The following is a 24245-nucleotide window of genomic DNA, read 5'->3' as shown; positions in this document are numbered from 1 at the left end:
ACTGCTGGCTTTTCAAATGGCAATTTAAGCTGATGGCCACAGGGCACCCTTCCAGGCAGGATGATGTCCTGGCTCTCAAGGCTGAGCCCTGCAGGTTCTCCCCTGCAGAGCTCCTCTGGAACAGCGGCACTGGGGAGGGCAGAGGCTCAGGAAAGCTCCTGCCCTTGTCATTAAATCAAAACCACTTTGGCAATAGGTGTGTTAGGACTGCTGACCATGGCCTTGAGTCACAGTGGCTCAAGTGGGGAGAACCATCCTGTGATTATTTTTCTTGGTGTTCTTTTGTCTTTAAACACAAAAGCTGAGTTCTTCTACGACTTTGATTTTAAAGAGCTGGAACTTGAAGCAAACACATCACGAGACAGAGCACAAGATCTATTAATGCTGCACACATCAGTTTATGTGGTTGTAGGGGATTGGAGGAGTTTATGACAGTGTAATTTGGCACATGTAGGGGAAAGAAGCAAAACAAAAGGGATAGTTCTGGCTACAGGATCAAAGGGGTTTGTGAAATGGCATTGCATTGGCTTGGCTTTATGTTTTAATCAAGTTGCATATACAGATAATGCAGAAATAACAGTGTAATAAAGAGTTGTGGTAATTGATCCTTCTGCTCTTTTGTTTGTTAATTAAAGCTGGCCTTTGCCCGAGTTTGACCCAAGTCAGATCCGACTGATCGTGTATCAGGACTGCGAACGAAGAGGACGGAATGTCTTGTTTGATTCCAGTGCTAAAAGGAAAATAGAGGATGTTTCAGTGTCGGTGAGTACTTTGCTGATTTCCATGTTTATAGGCTGAATTTTCAGATGGCCACTCGATAAAGCACATATGTTCTGCTTTATTCACATTGACATTTATCTGTGTTGTGTGCAGGGCTATATTTAAATGCCTGTGAAGTTGCAAATTATCCAGGCTTCAGTGGTTTCACTCTTACCAGCTTTAAATACTGTAGTGATCTCTTTATTGTGGGGCTCATCTACTCTCTGCTCCTTCAGTGAGAAGGGCTCCTTCCTGGGGCTGCAGCAAACAGTGCTGGGGGTTGAGGCAGGGCAGGAACTGGTATTTATGGGTTTGCTTTGGAGCTGTGGTGGGGTCTGCATTCATAATCACAAGGTCCTCCCAGTCCTGTGTGCTCTTGTGTCCTGTTTGTTTGGCTTTTGCCAATTGTTTGTATGCTTTGCTGACAGTTCTTTCACACAAAGTTACTTGAAAACTTTTCCTCTGTTTTTCATTTTGGCCTGGCTTGCATGGTAATCTATTAATTGAAACTGCAATGGTGCGGTCAGATGAGGATACTTCCTCCTGAGGGCTCTGGCCAGAAGATTCATTTCCAGCCACAGTGCTATTGTAAGTGCTGGTGTGAGGTTGGACAGCTTATTTTGCTGCTTTCAACTTCCTTTTTACCATCTCTAGAAGCATTCCCAAACCATTTTAAGCTCTGGAAGCACAAGGTGTGGTGTGAACTGAAATCTGTGATTCCAGTCGCTTTCCCCTGTAGGACCTGCTGAGGTCCTTCTGCCAGCAGGAGCACACAGAGCACTCACTCCCCCCAAGCCCTGGTTCTCCTGCTGGGTGTTGGAGTACAGCCAGAAGGTTGTTCACCCAGCTTTGCAGACTGTCCCAGCCTGTTGCTGGGAGCTGCCAGCCTGAGCTGCTCCTCACCCTGGTCCTGGGTGCTGCCTGGGTCCAATTTCCAAAACTCTGAGGTCAATTTGTGTCTATCAGGCACAAACTTCCAGGTTTCTCCATTGTTTACTCCAGTGCTTTTATAGCCATGAAACAATATCCTGATTTCTTAGTTCTTACAGAGAATTTGTGAAGTAGAAGTTTCACATGTGTTGAAAAAAATTGCATCTTTCTTTTTAATTTGAACTTGTTAGAATGGTTTTATTGGTTCCTGTTCTTCCCGGTGTACTTGCCAAGAAAACAGGATTTTAAAGACAAGAGATCTTTACAAGTGGTTTATTGGTATAAATTGCTGTCTGTGCTTATCACTATTACTTCATTAGTTATAAAGTATTACTTCATTAATAAAAAAGATGTGCAGTGTAAATCCTCTTGCCATATGGAATGAATTCCTTGAAAGCCTAAAGGCTCCTTAAGGTGGATATGAACTTGCACACTGAACTTGCAGACTTCACTGTTTTGGGTTATTTCAGAAAGATCATTGACTGTGGGAGCTCAGCAACAAGAGGATAAATGGCTGATAATGGAGCTGATGTGGTTCCATATTAATCTCTCCTTTCTTTCTCTGCTAAGGGAGAGGGAATCAGCTGCAGTCACCAACTCTGTGAAATGAATACATGAGACTGCTGGAGAAAAACTGTTCCCAGGGCATTTGAAAGACCCAGAACTCATCTCTAGGAGCTTGATATATTTCTTATTTTTCATGGTGTGAGGAGACTTTGAAAGAGGATATATTGAAGCATTTGCTTGCTGTGGTCCCTGCCTTCTGCAGCACTCAGATAATGTCATGTGAGGCAACACTTGTAAAACAAAACTTTGCAGGTAAAAACGTGCAGCAGAGTCCTCAGCTCGACCTGCTGTGTGCTCAGAACAGGCTTGTGCAGTCAGCAGGACACACTGGCCATTTGCAGGGAATTGCATTGTGTATTTTTCTCGCTCTTTATCGTGATTTTCATGACCAAAGACACACCCTGCCCATACAAAGCCAGATCTTGGCTCTAAGCACATTCCAAGACACCCTTGCCCTTTTGCAGCCAGCCTTGTGTGGGCTGGGCACACTCTCCCTGCTGAAAGGGTGTCTGTTCAGCACCCCACAAAAGCCTCTGCTTTCTGCATCTCTTCCCCCCAACATTTCCTGATGAGATTTATACCCCTGGGGAGGGTGGGGGCAGATCTGCAGGGGGGCCTGACAGTGGCCAGACTGTTCTGGTTGAAGTCTAATCAGTGTGATGTGGAGAACCAAGAGAGGGTTTCAGTTTGCTTTGGGTTGCTGTGCTCTTCAGTTCCCATTTTCTGTTGCTTATGAGACATGAAAGCAATTAGAATTTAAGAGTTGTGTGCCTGCAGCAAGGTGAGATATATTTTGGTGGGGTTTATATGTCTAATCTCTGCATATGTGTAGAGATTGTGTACAGTGGACCAAGGTTGAATGTGGCTCAGGCATTTGAATTCTATAAGGGAAGGTGTGGTTGCAAAATTCAAGGAGCCTCAGAGCAAACCTTTCCAGATGTTTCAAGAAATGAAACAGGAAGCTCTGACTTTTTGATGAGTGAAAACTACTGAGTTTGTGCTCACACCAAGCTGAGCTCTAATTAGTAAAGGTTCATCTTATCCATGAGGGAAATGGGACTGTAACACAAATAAGGACTTTGTGGTTTCACTGGATATTGAGCAGCCTCTTCCCATCTCCAGGGAAGCTCAAGGTTGGGTGAACAAGAATTTGGGAGGGTTTGCACAGCAGGACACCGAAGGCAGCTCAGAGTTTGCAGCGTGGCCATTGCTCAGGAGAATTCCTGCTTTGCCCAGGTCCTGCTGGAGTTAATCTTGGCCAGGGAAGCTGAACTGCAGGCTGGTGCCTGGGAGGGCTGGAAGCTGTTCCAGCACTGGGAATGTTGGCCCAGGGCTGTGCCAGGCACCTCCAGCGAGGGCAGGCAGAGCTCCACAGCTGTGGGTGCTTGGCATGGGGCAGGCAGAGAGATCCCCTTTGTGAGTCCTATACCTTTTTTGGTGCTGAGTACCAGAGGTCCTTCCCTGGTGTCCCATGGGCTGTGGATCAGCCAGGCTCTGGAAGCAGGGGGGGAAGGCTGCTGCCTCCCCAGCATCAGAAGACTGGATAACTCCCATGTCTGAGTTCTTCCAGGATATCCCAGCAGAGAGTGGCTGCCCTTTCCAGCCCTGTGATGACACCAGGTCATGAGCAAAGGGATCAGAACAGGCATTTGCACATGGAATGTACCAGGGCAGCGTGGTATGAGGAGCAGATATTTCTGATGCCTTTACTACACAGCCTCAGTCCCCTCCCAAACATCCACATCCTTTGGACTTTTGGGTATCAAAGTACTTCTAGGGGCAAGTTTGTGAGTTTGAGCCACTGTCTCCTTTAGAAAGTTATTTTTTTTGCTCCTCATACCAGTCAGTGTCTCGTTTCCAATGGCACTGTATTACTGGGTTTGCAGGTGATAGTGTTACAACCTGTGACTGGTTTCTAATGTGAGAGTCATTTCTGTGCTTGTCTGCTCCTTTTCCTCCAGCACCTCCCTCCATGCCAGCCCCATCCCCTCCCTGCACAGTGCCCTGCAGGGTCTCACCCACCCCCCATGGGCTGTTCCCAGCCAGGAGCTGTGTGTCAGCACAGCTGTGCTCCTCCCAGAGCTGTGCTCCTCCCAGAGCTGTGCTGCCAGCCCTGCTTCGAATTTCAAATGCACCTGGACAGGCAGCCCCTTTTCCCCACTGAGGAGCAGCACTGTGGGGCTGGCCATGCTGGGCTCAGCCTTTGCTTGGCTGCCCTGGCACTGCAGCTGGCACTGCTCTGCTGGGTGGCACTGAGCTGTGTCCCCATAAATGCCACTGTGCAAAGGCCAGCTGGAGGTTGAGGAGTTTGTCTCCAAGGGCTGGCAGTTGATTGGGATAAGGATGCCATGGGAATGGTGCCACGAGGGAGCATCTGGGAAGGGGAACCTTGTGTGACAGCAGGTGAAAAGAGTTCAGGGACAGGCATCAACTGCCTCCTTTGTTCTCCTTTTTGTGTTGTCCACTGGGGTTTTATGACCCACTGGTTACCATTTGGGATCTGGCTGAAACAAGTGCTGCTGGATGTGAGAGAGCTAAAAGATTTCCTAAGCCTAAAGGTCAGCCTAGAGGAAGGTGTGAAGTCCAGGGAGGAGGGAGTGGTGTCAAGGGACCATGAGGAAGAGGAGGGAGGAAGGGAAGGAAGAGCCAAACTGCACCATGCTGAGCAGGGCTTCGAGTTTTGGGGGAAAGACAAGGAGCAGAGAGAGGGACTTGTTGCCAGGACTCAGAGGCAAAAGGGGATTTTCAGAAGCAGCGTTGGGTTTGGTTTTTGAAGAAATGAAAGAGAAAGAGTGTCCTGGGATGCAGAATTTGAGACCTAGAGGTGCAGTGATGAATTGGGATTTGGGAACTGGAAAGTTCACTTTTCCATGTAACCTGGGAGTCTTTACATTCGGGATAATTTCACTAAAAGGTCACCTGATATTTGATCTCCTACAGCAACAATTTCCTTTACTGCAAATGTCAAATTTATCCCCAAGCAGAGAAGTGGCATGCTCTTTGAAACAAGCCAGGATTAGCCACGTGTTCTAATATACTTCAGCACTGGATAAATGTTGAACAGCAAATTGCTTTGAGGGATTAGTAATTGGATAGTGAGCCTTTTGCTTTTAGGTGAGTTGTGTGAAATGGAGCCTCTGGACTCTGTCTGGCTCTCGGGACAGGTTTCCAGTGAGCCAGGCTGAGCAGATGGATAAAGCTGTAAGCACAGAGATCAAGTCCCACCTTCTGAGCTCTGCTTGTTCTCTCTGAACAGAAATGGAAAAACACTGATGGGGTGGGGGAGCACGGGGATGTCTCCACTTCTTTCAGTGACCTCAGAGTAGCAGAGGAACTTGACAACTCTGCAAAGGGAGATTGCAGCACTTGGCAGCTGCATTTTAAGAGAGATACCTGATTTTTACAGCAACATTGAAGGGGAGGGATGAATGCCTGTCCAGATTACTCCCAAGTCCTAGGTGGATGCACACATTTAATTGCACCTTCAGACAAATGCATATTAATAGAACAAAAGAGTTAATTTATCTGTTTTGAAATAATTTCTCAGCTTTGCTGCAAAATCAGTTCTGGAAATGAGGTACAGAGCTCTTGAAGAGTAGCAACTTTGCTTGGAAATACAGATTTCTCTATCACTGCCACCACAATGGTATTTGAACACCTGCTATTTGGAGAGGTAGAAAAGAGGAAAGCATCTGATGACATTTCTCTTTCCTTCTGTCACTCCCAGCCCTGACACACCTACACAGTCTGATTCAGTTCAACACATCAGGCTCCTTTCAACTTTCTTATTATCCACAAACCACAGCCTGCCCAGCAGAAATTCCTCTTCCTCTTCACAGCACTGGGCATGTTTTTTTTCCACTCATTGAGGAGATTACTGACCTCGTGGCAAACAGTCAAAGGTCTTTGCTGACAGATGTGGAGAAAAGAGACTCCAGAAGAAGAACTGAGGAAGAAAATTCCTTTGTACCCCATCATACTATAAAGGCATTTTTCTCTAAGTTATCTTCAGAACCACCTGATAGGTCTCCAAGGCTTTCAGCAAACCGTGACCTCTAATGTAAGAACTGGGACTGCCAGGAGTCTTTGGAGCTGGGTGGTATCTGCAGTGAGCTGGCAGAGAGAGAGCAGAGAGCGTGGCCCCAGCAGGGAGAGCTGTGACAGCCAGGGCATCCTTCCAGCAGATGTTCTGCTCTCCAGCAAAGGAGGCCATTCCAGAGCACCCCAGCAGCACCTTGCCTGGGGATCTGATTGGATGCAACTATGTCTAATTGGAAGGAAAATTCACAACTTTGAAACTTTCCCTTGTACAGTTCTCAAATAATTAGGTTACCTTTTTATTTTTGGAAACCTGGCTTGAATATCTTTGGGCCATTATATTGGAATACAAGTAATCCCACTCCTTTGATGCATAATATCTTGAGATTTGTAGCATCTAAAATTTCACTGGCATTTGGAGTCAGAAATTACAGAGGAAAAGGATCACTGTGGGTACTTGATCTCATTGTCCCACAAGTTCTTTTAAGCACATGCTAAAATTGTAAAAGAGCAAACACCAAAATTCATCAGTGGTCTGTGTTTGAGGAGGGATTTACTGCTCACAAGGTTCTGGAAAGTGGTGGCTGAAAGTTCCTGACCTCCTTTAAAGACTCCTTGAAGGAGTTTTGGTTCATTAAGTTCCACTGCAAAGACCAAACAGCCATTTTCCTGGTTTGCTATTTAAATTAGGCAACTGCTACTTCAGGTTACCCAGTGGATCTGGGTAAAGCTGCTGTGCAGAAAAACACCCTGATAATGAGAATGAATGATTCAAAAGTAATTAATTTGCAAACTCAGCCTATTCTTTTTAATGCACAAAATGTTTTTTCTCTTGTAAAGCCATTAAGTGAATTTCTACAGTCTCAAGCTTAGTTCTAACTGCAACTTCTTAGAAGGAACTTTCAACATCTGATGGAAAATGCAAGCTGAAATGTGGTTTGCCTGCAAAAGCTGCTGTAACCCTGTGGATTGTATGTGGTTTTATCACATGATGCTTGCCTAGCCTAGGACATTGTTGTTTGTGTCAGAGATAAAATGCAATTCTGGTTCACGAGTTCCTACTGAAGTCATATGATGATCATTCACATGTTCCAGCCATTGTGCTCTGTGCTCAGGCCCCGGATCTGCCCAGCCAGGAGCAACTCTGCACATTGTAGGGATTCAGCTGCTCCCCACCCTGTGAGGGGAGGCTGCCCCAGGGTGCCAGCAAAGCACAGGCTCTGTGGACAGTGAGCACTCCCCTCCCTCTGCCTCGGAATTACTGATTTCTCTGCACATTTTCCCTTGAGGCTTTCTGTGGCAGCAGCTCCAAGGGAGCAGCAGTGCAGGCTGCCACGTGGGGCTCTGTAATCCTGGGCGTTTTCTGCTGCCTTGCTAAATCCCACAAACAATTAGGGCCAAATTCAAGTCACTTCTCCCTAAAAAAGTAACCTGGACAACCTAGGAGGGAGGAATGGGATTCCCACCATGCCCCTCATCAGAATCCATCCATAGCAGTAAGGCCAGTCAGCTCTTTGTGCATCGTTCCTGATTATTGAGCAGAGTCAGGGAATTACCACCCTGTGCCTTGGCTTTTTCACACTTTTTCTTTGTGCCTTTTCCTTTTTCTCATAGCTGTTAAAGATGAGGACTTATTCATGGTTTTGGATGAAAGGACAGCTTGTGGTGTGGGGCTGTGAGTCCAGAGATGGAGCTGTCACATCCAACAGCCCTTCTGTGTTTCCATCTGTCCCTTGGACCCTCCTTCCAGCAGGCTTTGCCTCCAGCTTGCTCTTGCTGGTTTGGTGATTGTGCAGGAAATGTTCATTGAGGAAGTCTTAGGGCAGGTTGGTATGGAATTCTGAGCAGTGTAGACTATTTCTGTCTCCTAGTTCTGCCCACCAGCAGATGTAAATAATGCCAACCTTCCGTGGGTGTGCTCAAGTGTAACGAGTGTGTGAAAAATACATTGAGATCTTTAGGTGAAGAGGGTTGGCAATGCCAGTGCTGGTGTAAACAGCATTAACTTCTGTGGATGCTGACTCTGCTGGGGATGCTGAGATTCACAAGGGAAATCAGAAATGTTTTTAAATAGTGAATGAAACGGCAGTGGAGCACCTCCTGTGCCAGTGATTGATAATGCTGCGTGTGGGGAGTGGACACAGGTCCTGCCCATCCTGTACATCAGTCCCAGCTCCATCTGGGTCCTTCAAACTCCCTTTTCTGCTCTGTTTTCTGTCTGAATCTTCATCAGAATTCACCCTTTGGATTGATTCTCCATAATTTTGTGAAACTTTTCTGGCTTCTCTCTAACACTGACTGTGTTTTCCATCTTTGTGCATTTTCAACCTCACAATTTCCTTGTACTGAAAACATGAGGAACATGTCACCTCTGTGCCACTCTTTGAAAAGACTGGGGGGCTTATACACAGGTGGGGAGAGATCTGCAAGAACCAGGATCTTTCCACTTATCCCTGTAACATGAATCTCCTGAATTCCATGTTCTTCTTGCTTGATTATTTATGGTGAACTGCTCATTCCGTGTGCCCATCACTGCTGTGGCACCTCCGCCCTGGCAGGCACAGCGGGCAAGGTGAAGACAGCTGGAAACACTTTGCTACCATCCTCTCTCCTAATTCTGGGTCTAAAAATGTAATTTGTAAAGCTTCAGAGATGGATGGCTACTTAGGAAAACAGAGTTGGAGAGACCTGGTGGCTCCTGACTAATTGGAACTAAAGGAGCTCAGCTTTCCTTTGTACAGCCAGGCTGCAAGAGACGTGGGTATATATTGTATTACCTGTTTTCCTGGGGCATGAGCCTTTCAGCTGCCAAATACCTAAACAGGTAAGTGCAATGCTGCTGACAGTGATGTCAGGTCGTGGGGCTTAGTGTGTCACATGTATTGTCTTTATTTCAGAAACTCTGCAGCGATGCTCAGGTGAGAGTGTTTGGGAAATGTTGCCAACTGAAGCCTGGAGGAGATAGCTCTTCTTCCTTGGATAGCTCCATCAATTCATCCTCCTCGTTCTCTGATCCAAAAGAACAATGCCCAAAATACCAGGTGAGTCACTTTTCCTTTTATTTTCTTTTTTCCTACATAATCCATGTCAAATACTAACAGCAGGTGAGGTACCAACTGTTTTAAAAAGCTTGAAGTGAGAGGCTGGTGGTGGAGAGCAGGTCAGTCAGAATGAGACTTTGGTTCTGACTCAGGAATGTTTGATGCTGGAGCTTTGGGTTTGAACAAGTCTAAAAGGAGCCAGCTGGTTCTCTCGGGCTGTGTCTTGAGTGGCAGCGATTTCTGCAGGGCATTGCTCGTGTCCCATGACCCAGGTGATAACCCCCAGTCTGTAGGGTCAGACGGGGCACAAATACCTTACCTTGGTGCAGATGAAGTGGTTTACTTTATTTTATTGCTAAAGGCCAGGGAAATAACAGAGAGACACTGTCCATAGGGACAGTCTGTGTAACAGCTTTATAACGAGGGATTCGGTGCACTTGAGTCCCGTTTTACGTAAGAGATTTTGACCATGAGAGTAGCAGAGTCATCTGACACGGATATATTTCTGTCATCTCTCCTTCCATGGATCACAAGTGTTTTATATTAAGCCACCCTAAAATAGAACTAAGCCCTTCCACTCTTTGTAATGAAGTAATTGTGTGTCTGAGGGAAGCTGCTATCTCCACAACCTGTTCTGAACTACAGTACTACTGATGTCTTAATCTCCCGTAGATAGAAAAGAAGAACCTTGCAGTGCTGACTCTCCCACTGTCACGTTAACTCCTGCTATATTTGGAGAGCTGTGTATTCTTGTTTTCCCTTTCTCATCACACTCTTTTCCACAGCTTTGGGAAGGTGGCTGAAGATCTGTTTTCCGTTCCTCCCTTCCTGGAAGGGCATTTAACTGTGGTTCTGAAAGGAAGAGACATTCCTGTCAGCAGCTCCCTCCCAGCACAGAGTCACCTCCTCCGTGCACTGTGTGCCCAAGGAAAACCCTGTCCCCCACTAGCCAGAAACTGCCTCTCCCCCTGGGCAGGCTCTGTCAACCAGTGGGCAGTGATATGAAAGGAAATTCATTTTAGTGGTTGGCATGACAGTGTATTGTAAAGCTGTGGAAAGTTTTCCCTTTCAAGTCTGCACTTCCTCATGGGTGTCACTCACTCAGAATCTCACTGAGTGGAACTGATGTGTGGCTACGTGACTGTGCCACAAACTTTCAGCTGAAGTTGGTCTTTCACAACATTTGTTGTAAACTATCTACTGCATTCATCAGACTCCTTCCAGGCTTCCCCAGCAAGTGAGCAGAGAACTATAAACACAGGAATTCTTTAATGCACAATAAAATCTTGTGTCAGGTATGCAGAGGGCCAGAGTAAGTTTGTCCAGACATCACTCAGCCTGGCATTTCCTACCTTCTCACTGCTCTGTCTGTAACCTCAGAGGTTACTTAATGTATTTGCAGTATTTATAAGTTCTTTTGTTTGGTTTTTTATAAAGCTGTAAAATGGAAGCTCAAATAATACCATGCTGTGGGACTTTTAAAACAGTTCTTTATGTTTTCCTGTTTAAATACACTTTGACTATAAATGAGCAACTTTGATTGCACTGTGGATACAGGGGGGTTGTTCCAGGCTTTCATCTTTGTAATTATGTCCCATCCAGATCCCTCAAAGCATGATGAAAATACATTAAGAGGAAGCTGGACATGACTCCAGGCTTGCCCACATTATTTGCACATTATGACACTGATGTTGCCCCTTGTGCTTGTCAGAGCCGACAGGACTGAAAGTCTTTCAGATTTGTTGATCACAACATTGAACATTTATTTCTTTACTGCATTTTTAGTTTTCAGATGCACTTAGTTATTGACAATATGTGCAGAAAGGGGAATATTAAATGCTGTAAATATATTCAGGAAAGTAACTTCCAGATCATGCAAATGTTGCTACCTCTACAATGCTGATGTGCAATCCCAAACACTTGTGGGTATTTTATGATCAGTTTTTATGTGAGCTCCTAACCATGACCTGGGGAGCTGGTTTGTGGCCAGGCTCTCAGTGCCTGAGGTTGGGCCCTTTTTGCCAGATGCTCCTTGGCTACTTTTTGTTTGAGTTTTTAATATTTAACCCCTTTCCTCAGTTGATTGCACACTCCTTTGGTCTCGAGTGACCTTTATTTTGCAGCATTAGAGACCCAAAGAGTGGAGCAGTAACGGTGTTTCCATATTAAATGCATTAAATGGGTGTCTTCTGTTTTGCATAATAAAATTATTGTTATTAAGTGTAGATGAAATGCCAGACTGAACAGGCCATGGGCACATCTTATCACGCTCTTTGCCTTCAGCACTGCTTGTCTGCCTTTCAAAGGAAAGGGAAACCCCTACAATTAAATTTGAAAGCAGTTGGTTTTCACTTTAATTTGGTTGCTCGACAAAGAAAATCAATACTTTAAGATCAAGTATTTTTCCTCAGCTTTAGAATTAGATTTTCACAACAGCAGAAAGTTGAAATCAAAACCAACCATCAAGGGCTTGACATTTAATCAGAATTGTGTCCTTCATTTGGAGATCTGCAACAGATTTAAAACCAACAATCACAGTGTGTGGCTGTAGCAATTTGCAGTGTTCCTAAGTCAAGATTTCATGATGCTGCCAAACCTGTCATTTCCTAGAGCCATTGACATCTGTGCTGGGATTTCCTTGGACCTGCTGGGTCATACTGACTGGGTTTAAACTGGTTTTCTAGTACTGCCTGCAGTGCACCTGGGCAGTGGGATGCCCTGGGAGGGAAGGATGGAATTTTCACCTGGGCAGTGGGATGCCCTGGGAGGGAAGGATGGAATTTTCACCTGGGCAGTGGGATGCCCTGGGAGGGAAGGATGGAATTTTCACCTGGGCAGTGGGATGTCCTGGGAGGGAAGGATGGAATTTTCACCTGGGCAGTGGGATGTCCTGGGAGGGAAGGATGGAATTTTCACCCGGGCAGTGGGATGTCCTGGGAGGGAAGGATGGAATTTTCACCTGGGCAGTGGGATGTCCTGGGAGGGAAGGATGGAATTTTCACCTGGGCAGTGGGATGTCCTGGGAGGGAAGGATGGAATTTTCACCTGGGCAGTGGGATGCCCTGGGAGGGAAGGATGGAATTTTCACCTGGGCAGTGGGATGTCCTGGGAGGGAAGGATGGAATTTTCACCTGGGCAGTGGGATGCCCTGGGAGGGAAGGATGGAATTTCAGTGAGGCCCAGCTAATGATGAGTTTTGCCCTGTCACTGAACACTGACAAACCTTGCAGTTGTATCCTCAGTTTTGTAACTGGTTGCTGCTTTTAGTCATTCTTGCAGGGATAGCAGATTTCAGAGGTTAATAGTATGGCTCTTAAAGTATCATCATCTTAATTGAGAGTGCTTGAGAAGAGCTAAAAATTGAGAAGTGTGATAAGTGTGTTGCCTTTTGGCTGATGAGCATTTCCTTGTTCCTGGCCCTGTTCTGCAGAGAGCGTGAGCAGGAACACCGAGTGGGATGCTCAGAGCCCTCCCTGCTGCTGGTGGGGATCTGTGTGGGGACACCCTGTCCTTGGCTCTGCTCTGGGCTCACTGTCTGACACTGGCACAGGGTGCCCAGAGAAGCTGTGGCTGCCTCATCCCTGCAAGTGTCCGAGGCCAGGTTGGAGCAACCTGATCTAATGGAAGGTGTCCCTGCCCATGGTGGGGATGGGATGGGATGAGCTTTAAAGTCCCTTCCAACCCAAACCATTCTATCACTCTATATTCCAATCCTATTTAGTGCTATGGGTGAGGATCCTGGTTGTTCAGAGCTTGGATAAGGAATATGGAGACCTGGCACTTAGCATTTGCCAAATACAGGGTTGTTTCTGTGACTGGTTTTAGGGATATTTTGGAAGGATTACTCCAAGGAAGTGGAGTGTTACCACACACCCTGAAGGAAATGTGTTGCTCTCCTGCCCAGTACCAAAGCTCTCCCCTGTGAACTGGCTGATCACCATATTTGAAGTCACTCAGGGCAAGGCACAAGTGGAGACCCAGCACTAACACTCTGCCAGCCCAGAGGTGAAACAGCCCTGGACTGAGGGACAGTCATTTCAGCCACTGAAAGTACACACATAAGATGACTGTCAGCAGAGCAGTCAGTCGTCTCCAGCTGACTGCCCTGAGTAATTTTTAATTTCAGGTTTTGTTTGCAGAGTTTGGCCTGGGCTGTGATGCAGCACAGTGACATTCCTCCTTGGCATTCAGCCTGTGTGCCTTACAGCAAGCCCTTGCCAGTGGAGGAGCAGGAATGGCACAACTTTAGCCTGGCATCTCCACGCTGCAGCTCTTTGCTGGTACCATCCCTGAAGCACCAGGGAAAGATTCATCCCATAAAAGTACCATCCAAGGAGAAGTTCTGAATCAGTGTTTGTCAAGGGAACACTGGTCCAGCTTGGCTCCAATGCACAGTCTGTCTAAGACCTCCAGTGAACTGGTGACTTTTCTTGTGAAGGAGAGACAAGGTTTAGGTTTAGTGGTTTTTATTCAGCAAGGTGTGTTATCTCATTCTTAAAGCATCAGTCCCCTGGCTTGTGGTTGGAATCTGCTTCCCCTCACCCAGATGGATTAGGTTTGTTGGCTGGTTTTAGTGGTTGAGCTCACAGCCAAAATGATCACTTTCTGTGCCAGCATTATCCTCATTAAACTGTTCAACTTGGTGTGTTCAGCAGTGTTCAAGCAAGATCTTTTGAATGTTCATCTTTTAAATAAAGAATATTTCCCTCTCTTTTTTGCTCCCTTAATAGAAGTGTGCTTCTAAAATGCTTAAAACCCAACGCTGGTGGGTTTGTTTCTTGCAGGGCTCTCGCTGCTCCTCAGATGCCAACATGCTTGGAGAGATGATGTTTGGCTCTGTGGCCATGAGCTACAAGGGCTCCACACTGAAAATCCACCAGATCCGGTAAGATGAGTCTCCTGCTGATGCTTTCAGAAAGTTCACTCCTTAGTGCTCCCACCTCCTGAACTGAGGGGCACAAGTGCAGGGGAAAAGGCTTTCTGTGTTTGCTTTAAGTTATTCTGATGTCACTTTTGAAACAAAAGGCCATTGTGTTGTGTTAAGGTCTATAAAATCTTGAGGGATGTGAGATGGAAAGCAAAGCCTGTCTTGGCACTGTTTCTGACTGAGTTCTCCCCTCCTGTCTGTCCCCAGCTCCCCTCCCCAGCTGATGCTCAGCAAGGTGTTCACAGCCCGCACTGGCAGCAGCATCTACGGCAGCCTCAACACGTGAGTCCCCTCCAGGTGTAGCTATTGCACGTGCAGGGGAACGTAAGAACACTCAGCACTTGTTTGGGACCCTCCAGATTCTTTCTCTAAAAAAATAACTTCTTGTTCCATCTGTCAGTAGTGTCCTCACCTTCCCCACACGTTGCCTTCACCCCAGTTTGCTGTAAGTGAATGGACTGTTCCCTCAGTGCCGATATGGGGAAGTTTGATACTGTGAGGTGCAGAAGTGCCTGCAGCCTGGGGAATTCAGTCCAAGGTGAAGAAAAAGGTGTCACAAAACTACCTGGCTCCAGGGGGTTCCACATTTAGTTTTGTGTGTGTGTTAACTGCCCCACCTGAGAACGTGGCTGAGGCTCTGAAAGCCCTTCCTGTGTTCTTACCTCCTCTGTTCCACTCAGGCTATAATGAACCAACACTCTGTTCTACTGAAATGCAGATCACTGGTTTTGTTGTGCGTTTTGTATTTGTTACAGGTTGCAGGACAGTCTTGAGTTCATTAATCAAGACAGCAATACATTAAAGCCTGACCACAGTACAATTATGAACGGACTTCTCGGGAATATAGGTAATTACAAACATTTTATTTGCTGATATCTTTAATTGAGGAATCATAGATTCTAGAATATGCAAGTCTTTTAAATAGAATCAAATAGAAAAAAGCTAAAGATGTAATAGAAAATTAATGTTGGTGGAGTTTGGAGGAGAATGAATCAGCCTGTTCTGGGAACCAGCACTAGTTCAGTATACACAGCTCTATATGTGTATTAAAATTCATAACAGAAATTCTTAGGTATACTTAAGTCCAAAACCAGAAAATGTTGGAAAATAACGTTCTGTAGAACTTGCTCAGCAGCACATCTCTGGTCAGGCAGGGTTGATTCTGCCTGGCTCAGTTCCCTGGTTTTATTTTCGTTAATAATTCCCACTCTGCTCTGTACTCTGCCCACCTGAGCACGTGTGGCACCTCTTTCCTTCCAGTCTCAGCTAACCTGGCACAGCTGGGCTGCAGCTTTGGGTCACACTGGACAGAGAATCTTTGTGCTCTCCTCTTCCTGCCCATGGAAGTCAGGCAGTGATGGGAAGCCATCTGGCACCCTCAGGTCTCAGCCTCTGTGGAAGAGCTGTGGGTGGAGGCTCCATGAACATTGGATAACAAAGAGGGGAAGGTCTTGGCTCTTCCCTTTGGGAACTGTTGAGATGATAGCACAGATATTGGGCTTCAGTGCTTGGTTGTCCAGCAGCAGCAGCTGATCCAAGGCTCTGCAGCACATCCTCCTTTTCCCTTCATTTTGAGAGTTGACTCTCCAAGCAAATGTCTCTTGTAGATGGAATAAGGGGCTTCCCTTTACAATTGCTTTCCAGAATATTGCTGTATGTAAAATATGCTTTTATAGGGTTGGAAGTGAGGAGTGGATTTGATGACTGTGTTATTCTTAACTGGGTTTCTGACTTTGATGTGGTCCTAACTCTTGGGTGTGTTTCCTTCTCTCTTTCACACTGACTTTGATAAGACTGCTCCTAGGCATGGGCTTAAATGCTTTTCAGGCTCATGAGCTGTATATCTGATCAAAATCATTGCCAATGATCCATTTATAAGGGAAGCCAATTAAAGTTGCAAGAACCTTTTATCTATTAAATGTTTCCTGAATTCACTAAGTCAGGAAAGTTAAAAAGATGGCATTTTTTTCTTAATATTCAGTATTCCTTTTAGACTTCAGTTGTGATTTTTCACAGTGAATGAGGTGCTTGATCTAAGAGAGAGGAGATCACTTCATCTGGTGTTTGTTGGGGTTTGCTGTGGTTTGTGCTTGGCAAAGTTTGCTGTATCCCCATAGAGGTCTGAACTGCAAGTTCAGTTCAGATGCTGCAGCTCTTGGGAGAGGACTCGATGTGGTTTGGGAGTGCAGGGCTGGGCACCTCGAGCAGGGGTGTGTGCCAAGGAGCACGAGGTTGCCTGAAAGCAGAGGATGCTGAAGTTTTCTTTGTGATTGAGCTGCACAAGTTTTTCTACAGTGTTTGTTTACAGTTCCCATTTGAGCACAGAGGGAACCCTGGGTAAAGGAGGGAAAGGAGTTAATCTGTAACTGCAGCATTTCTGACTGTGCTCAGCAGCCCCTGAGTCACCTGTGACAGGAGAAGGGTCTATGTGTTTTGGTTGGGAACTGTTTACAATGTGCTTTTTTTAGATATGCTGGTTGAAAAAAAAAGCAGCCCTGGTCATGTGTTCCTTTAATGAGTGAAGGCCTGAGAAAATGGAAGGGAGCTCTGAGGTGCAGCTTCATGTTTTGTGTAATCAGAAAACTCTGAGTGGGCATCAGCTTCAAATGTAGGAGAGAGACTGGCAATTAACTCATTAAAGTGCTTTTCCTGGCTCTGTGTACAGAAAATACCCCGTTTTATTGGTATTTCTACAATCCAGTATTACTTTTAAAATGAACTACTGAGACTGCTAACATTTATTTTCTATATGATCATTTCACTCCACTGATGTACTGACTGTTCTCAGACCAGCTACTTCAGCCTGTAATTTCCTGTTGGTTGTACTAAGAAGAATTCCTGCCTGCCTTCTCCCCCTTCCTCCCCCTCCTCTTCAGCCCCAGTGTTCCCAGCCACCCCACCAGTGGGGATGTTAAAACAAACATTATACTCCATGATGAATCTCCTGTTTGTGATCAAGTTAGGCTTTGAGCCTGCATAAATTAATCATTTTTCAACCTTAAAGAAAAAGCCCTTTTGAAAAGCCTCCTCCTTCCATGGGAGACAGTGGAAAGCTGGGTCTATTATTTCACTTCTGTGAGCCCTGTGAGGCTTTTCCCCTCACCCAGCGCTGCTGTTCAGCCCCAGAGCTGTTCCCCTGCCTTTGTGTTCCTCCTGCCTCCTCCTGCCCTGGCCCCCTCCCTCCCTCCCTGGGACTGTGCTGCTTCACTAACCCGTTCTCTCCTGTGTATTTTACATTTGCCATGTAGGTCTTTCGCAGCTTTGCAGCCCCAGAAGGGCATTCTCAGAGCAAGGTCCGCTCCGCCTCATCCGGAGCGCCTCTTTCTTTGCAGGTTTGCAGTGTGCTGTGTGCTGGGGGCTAGTCTAGCTGGGGACACCCTGGGGGTTGTAGTTCAGCCCTGGAAATAAGATTCCTTTTTCTTTTTTTATTTTTATTTATTTTTTTTAATACAAAATGCACAGTGATGTTTGCTCTCTTACCTTTTTGGATACAATCCTTAAATCCCCAGAGGACAACAGGCATTTAATAGTCCTCTTTGGGGTTGTGTGTGTTGTTTCACTTTGGAAACTTATATATTTAAAATATGGATGTCATATTTATGGAAATTATATTTCCCAATGCTGTCAAGCTGTTTTGTTCTGGACTAGTTTCAACCAAACTGTAAAAACTAAAGCTAACCTACATTCACTCAAAATGGATATTTCTTGCTTTCAGTGGCTGGGTCTTATTTCCATGGCTGAGTAGCTTTATTTCACACACATATATGTAAAACAGATCACATTTGAAGACCATTGAGCCTGAGGCACTTTTGATCTTGTGTATATGTAGACTGAATCTGGACAGCTTATGGCTTAGCTGAACAATCCTTGCTCTCTTCAAGACAGCATTGCAAATCCTTTTGAAATTACACACATAATACCTGAGAAAGCTGGTATATGAATGAAGTTGTGCTTATTTTGGGGTTTGGTGAATTTTTGTCTATACACTGGGTACTACCAATGTGACCAACATCCTCTTGGTGCATTAAAATTTCATTGAAAACTACCTATGTAAAGAAACAAAGTGTACTAGTTTCAGGTTGCCCTAAAATAGGTGCATGGACTTGAGAAAAACACATACAGGCTTCCCAGATGAGTGTTTTGGCTTGTTCAGCTAAGCAGCCTTTCTTGGTGATGGCCTTGTGTGGTGCTGTTGATCTGAATTAATGAGCATGTTTTTGTTTCGTTAATTACATGGAGATCTGCAAACAAGAAAGGAGCTGTATATTCCCCTGCTAATTGGTATTCCTTGTTTTACAGTTCATAGCAACCCTATGGATATGCCTGGGAGGGAGCAGAATGAGGACAGAGACAGCGGGATAGCAAGATCTGGTAATGGCAGTTCGTGTGTTAACCCTGTAGACTCCAAAGCCACTCAGTAATATTTGTCTCTGGGATCTCTGCACATCATCAAATAGTGCAGAAATGGGGCTGTTCTGGCTTGTTCTGTGTGACATCAGTGTCACCTGCCTGTACCTGTACAGGTGGTGCACTGGGCACCTCACAGGTAACCTGACAGCGGTGCCGTGTATTGAAGGCAGATTGAATATTGAACTGAGCTTGCAGCATTTCTCAACAATACTGGCTGTCATCTGCTTTCCTAGTCAGGGAGGCCACTCTGGATGGCCCTGAGCAGCCTGGACTAGTGCAAGATTCCCTCCCCATGGCAGGGGGTTGGAATGAGGTGAGATTTAAGGACCTTCCAACCCAACCACCTGTGATTTTGTGATTCTGTGACAGTGACACTAAATCAAGAATTCACTTCCACAACATCCCTCTCCTCCCCCCACACTCAGGAGGTGGGGCATTTGGGTTAGGATTGGAAGGGCTGTTAGAGGATGTGATCAACATTACTACTTTCCACAGAGAATTTATTTCCCAATACTTGGGTTGCTGAGCAAGGTGCAGCCTGTGTGTGTTCCTTATTATGTAAAACTGCAGGACTGTCCCACCCTTGTAGTGCTTGTATGGCTCGTTAATGTCATTATAAACTGGTTATTTTTAGATAAGAAACACAGATAAAAAAAAAGAGAAGTCACTTGAGAAGCAACACCAGTGTATCCTGGGGCTTCATTTAGTTGCTTGTGTGATTTTCCAAATGCTCTTCCTTCTGGAGAGGTTTTTCATTTGTTCCTGTTGTTCTTGCAGCCTCTCTCAGCAGCCTGCTGATCACCCCGTTCCCGTCCCCGGGCTCCTCGCTGAACAAGAGCTGTGCCAGCAGTTACCAGCGGCGTTGGCGGCGCAGCCAGACGACCAGCCTGGAGAACGGGGTCTTCCCTCGATGGTGAGCTGGGAACTGCAATCCTGCTTGCTGCCCATACATTTCCCCCCCTTGTCAGCTTGATTCTGCTCCTGCATGTGTACATCTGTGCTTGCTGGTGCTTCCCGTGGGGTGTTTGCAGAGGTGTAAGTCAGGCTGATCTTTTTTAGTCTGTTTTCCTCATGCAGCTCGTTGTTTTGCACTGACTGGGAAGCCTTCAGCAACATGTAAATCTGTAGGCTGTATTTTTGAGGATAAGAAGCCCTAAAATCCTACTCAAAACACAAATTCTTGGCAGAGATTGGAGAGAACTAGAATACCATATTCTGATCCCACAAACACTTTGAATCCGGTTCCAGCTTCTGTGACTGCAGGATCAATTAATGGTTGCTTGTAAAAAATCATAAAGTGGATGTTATCAAAGGTGATGATTTGACAACACATGCGAACAAAAGGTGCTTGTTGAAGTTAAATGTTGAAGAACTGAATTACTCAGGAAGCCAAGGTACAACTTTGAGCAGTGGATTACGTGAACTTTCTCTTTTTTTCATGCTCCAAGGTCCATGGATGAAAGCTTCAACTTGTCAGATGACAGCTCTGGTCCAAGCCCAGGAATTGTTAGGAAGAAGAAGATAGCAATTGGCGTTATTTTTTCACTCTCAAGAGATGAAGATGAAAACAACAAATTTAACGAGTTCTTCTTCTCCCACTTCCCTCTTTTTGAGAGTCACATGAACAAACTGAAGAGTGCAATAGAACAGGTAAGAATGGTCACTTGGGATTCTTGCCCTTGTACTGCTGTGTTCCCCCAGCCCTGTCTAATAGAATTCCTGACTCCTGTTGCTCGTTATAAAGTGTGGGATGGACTTGCTGATGGGTGTAGGAATTGCATCACTGCAGTCAAAACTGTGACCCCTTTTATGCCTTAACTGATGAAATGTGCAGAAGCAGCAGAAGCTGCTGATGTGCCTCAGATAGGAAAGCTGCCACTTGTACCATCATTTTATCACTTAAAAAGCCTCTTGGCCTGCCCAGTTGCATGGAAGAACAAGTCAAGCACATGACTTTGCTTTCCATTTTCTGTGCTCCTGCAGCTCTGTGTAACTCGTGTTTGATGCTTGTTCCAGGCTATGAAGATGAGCCGGCGCTCGGCCGACGCCAGCCAGCGCAGCTTGGCCTACAACAGGATCGTGGATGCCCTCAATGAGTTCAGGTGAGCTGTGTGTCCCCTGCCTTTTGTGTCTGTTCCTTCAAAGGCAGAGCCTCCTTTAGAAGGACCTTCTAAGTGCAGGATAACTTAACTTACAATGCCTAAAGTCTTCTGCAAAAGTAAGTGCAGGAAGGGATTGGTGATACCAAGCCATCCTGACTTGTCTGTGTCTTTAGATTTTGTGTGTATCTCTCAGGGCCTGGTGTGAAAAGGACACATGATCAATGTTTTCTCTGCTTTGGATGGTAATGGAGCTGCCAGTGACCTCTTAAATTGCCTTTTGTGGCCCACTGAGAGGGGGAAGAGGCTTGCAAAGCCATGTTTGGGAAACCCACCTCAGTGTGTGTTTTCCTGATGAGTGAGCAGAGCTCACCCTGCTCCAAGTTGTGCTCTGAGGGTGTTTCAGATACCCAGGGAGGAAGAAGGAGAGCTGTCTTTTCCCACAGTAAAATGCAGTGCTGTAATCTCTGGCTGTCAGTACCTGCAGAGCCTCTCTGTTCAGCAGTTAATACACAAAGTAACACAGATAAGCACATCCCTGGCATTTAGCTGTATTTTCTTTCCATAGTTGAAGTCATGGGGAGGGAATTAAGATGAAATCCATCTGTTTCAAGTGATTCATCTCCTCTCAGAGGGGAGTGGCAGGGTCCTTCCTTTTACAACCACTGCAGAGCGACGTTTTAAAGACATTATTGAAGACAGTGCTGTGATGTTATAAAAAGAAAATCCTGACATCAGGGTGTATTTTGCTAACAGTGAAGGATCCTGAGGACTCACTTACTTTTCTGCAATTCCATTACTACCTGAATGCCAGGGATTAGGTGGTGCTGCAGGATGAAGGCACAGGGTATTTTTGATTTTTTTCAGAAGCTCCAGGCAGTCACAAGGAAGGGCAGAGGATATGTTCTGTAGGGACAGGAGGCAGGAAGAGGGAGCACGTGGTGAGAGGTTGATGGGATCAGCTGTGCCAAGAGAGGGAGCAGAGGGAGCTCGTGACTGGGAGCTGCTGATCCTGCCCAGGGGCTCCAGACGAGTTCAGCAACTCGGAGCAGCCGCTGTGGTTCCTCTGCTCCTCCAGCTCTGCTCTGCCTCTCCTCCCTGCCCTCTCCCTGAGCCATTTCTCTGCCTTCCCACCCTCTGTTAACATCACCTGCCCAGCTGTTTGCCCAAATCTTCCCCCAAAACATTCCCCCTAAGATACGTTCAGCAGACTTTGCCCGTTCCCCTTTGTCCTTCCAAGTTAAACAGTTCCAGAGAGCTGGGGAGGGGCACCTATCCCGAGTCAGGAGTAGGAATAGTAACCCTGAAAACACCTATCCCAAGTCAATGATAGGGATAATAACCCTGAAAACACAAGCCAAGTGCCCTGCACTGGCTGCTCCTCCTGCAGTGCTGAGCTGGGGTGGGATGAGGGAGGTTCCTGTGGACAGGCTGAGGAGGGAAGGGCAGCCTGGCACTCCCCTGCTCACCAGGAGCTGGGATCATTCCCGTGACAGGCCATTGCATAACCAGCACTGGGAGCATGTGTCCAACCACCAGCTTTATGCAGAGGTTTCCATGGTGATATAAATATTACTCCTTAATAGTGTAACGAGGTAAATTAAATGCAGTTTAATTTCATGGAAATGAATTTCCTGGGGCAGCAGCCTTTGGCAATTCTGGGGTTTGCTGGTTTTTTTTTAAGAGATTGCATTCAGAGGTGGGCAGCAGCTGGTGCCCCCAGCCTGGGCAGGGTCCTTGTCAGGACCATGTCACCCCCCTTTCTGTGACAGGAAAGAGCCCCTTGCCTTTCAAAGCAGTGCAGGATGTGTCTGGTAAGAAGCAAGAGGCACATTTAAATACTGAAGGCTGGATGCAAAGATGTTTGGCACTGGTTCAACAAACCCATTTAGGACACTATTATCTCTTCAGGCGTCTGCTTTCCCACTGAAGTCACGGGGAAGTCAGGAGCCGAGTCCTTTGGTGAACCTGAGACTTGTGTTGGTTCCTGCCCTCTTAGCAAACTGTGCTGGAGGGGAGAAGGGTGCTGACTTCAGTGGGTTGGTGATGCTAAAATGTAATCCCGTGCTCGTTTAACTCATTGCAGTCTGGTTTGTTTGGGGATGGATCTAAAGGAGACTCTTTTTTGTTTGTTTTTCTTTAAACTCCCCATATTTTCAGAGGTGCTCCAGAGTAGCTGATGTGCACTCTGGTGATCAGAATGACCTCAGATCCGTGGGGCATGGGGGATGTGCTGCTGTGCTGGCCAGAGGGGAGCAGGGATGGTTGTTCCTGTGGGTCCTGCCACCCAGTCTTCCTCTGCAGGGAAGGGGCTGTGGTTGTACCTGCAAACAGGAATTTTAAGGAACTGGCTGCAGGGTCAGCAGACATTACCTGCTGGTACAGGAGGATAGAGGGGGAGAAGACAACACCATAGACCCTTGCTTTGCTGTTTCTGTCTCACCCAGGGTAAAACAAAGCTGCCTTCTCTGGAAGGTAAATGTGCCATCAATTTGCTGCCCAGCTCCAGGCTGACCCTCGCATCATTAGTCACTTTACAGCAATTTTTAATTTTCTGAAGCACTGATGGGTTTAGCTATTAACACCTGACCGAGAGGCTTAGAACTCTCTGTGCATGTCAGCTGTGCAGACACATGACTTAGAAAATAAGCTCCTGTACTTGCATAAACATTTCAGCTCCCCCAGTCCCCGGGGCCAGCGCAGCACATCGATAACAGATAATGCACTGACTAATACCTGTGTGGCACATAGGCAGGCTGGCAAGGAAACCCTGAGCACAGGCCTGGGGAAACACCTCCCTGCTTGCTGGCAGACAGATTTGATCCTATTTTCTGCCAGTAATTTTTAAGCAGCTTATTCTGCTGTGAACTGCCTGGTGCGCTGTGCTCGGCAGTGCCAGCATGGGCACGGAGTCACAGGGGCTCCCCTGCTCCTGCCCTGGCATTGCCTTTGTGTCCCTGCTCCCTCCTAAGGAAAGCTCATCTTTGGAAGGAAGGAAGGAGCATAGGGAGCAAATGTTTTTTTTTCTTTTCCCTTATGTTGTGGCTTCTAAACAGGAGGGCAGCTCTTGGGGTGCAGTGCTGGGGTCGGTGTGTTTGCCCTGGGGAGGAAGGGGTTGCATGGGATGCCCTCAGCCATGGGGAGCTGTCTGGCTCGTTGGGTTTGTGCAGCACCAGGGAGAGGTGTCTGGGACTGGCACTGAAGTCCGGGGTGGTTTGGAGTATGTGGGGGTGAGGCAGGAGCAGCCGTGCCGTGCCATCCTGCCTGCAGCAGCAGGGTGCTTGCCATGGTGCCATCTGTGCCCACTGGGGCAGACCCCAGAGGGCTCAGGGCTTCCTTTTCACTTGGCTGGGCTGGGCTTTGCTGCTCTCAGCCCTGTGGGATGGGAAGGTGTTTCCTGAGGGGCTCCCCCAGCCCTGTGCCCGGTGCTGCAGTGCTGGGGCTGAGCTGCCTGCAAGCTCCAGGCTGGAGTTC

General features: G+C 46.6%; 1 protein-coding gene across 3 annotated transcripts in view; it reads left to right on the top strand.

Moving 5' to 3' along the window:
* Positions 1–24245, top strand: part of FNIP1 (folliculin interacting protein 1) — a 64943-nt gene that overhangs the window by 25786 nt on the left and 14912 nt on the right. For 2 of the 3 annotated variants that reach the window (XM_071569901.1, XM_071569902.1), the window contains exons 2-11: positions 636–762; positions 9192–9335; positions 14120–14220; positions 14470–14544; positions 15018–15109; positions 17511–17594; positions 18562–18633; positions 19450–19585; positions 20121–20322; positions 20689–20774. In XM_071569901.1, coding sequence (XP_071426002.1) covers positions 636–762; positions 9192–9335; positions 14120–14220; positions 14470–14544; positions 15018–15109; positions 17511–17594; positions 18562–18633; positions 19450–19585; positions 20121–20322; positions 20689–20774 — 1119 coding nt within the window. The remainder of the gene's footprint in view (positions 1–635; positions 763–9191; positions 9336–14119; positions 14221–14469; positions 14545–15017; positions 15110–17510; positions 17595–18561; positions 18634–19449; positions 19586–20120; positions 20323–20688; positions 20775–24245) is intronic. The other variant, XM_071569903.1, reaches the window with a different exon arrangement.

Source organism: Pithys albifrons, chromosome 15 (assembly GCF_047495875.1).
Source record: "Pithys albifrons albifrons isolate INPA30051 chromosome 15, PitAlb_v1, whole genome shotgun sequence".
Lineage (NCBI taxonomy): Eukaryota > Metazoa > Chordata > Aves > Passeriformes > Thamnophilidae > Pithys > Pithys albifrons.
Note: the sequence above shows the minus strand (reverse complement) of the source record. Positions and strands in the feature narration are given on the sequence as shown.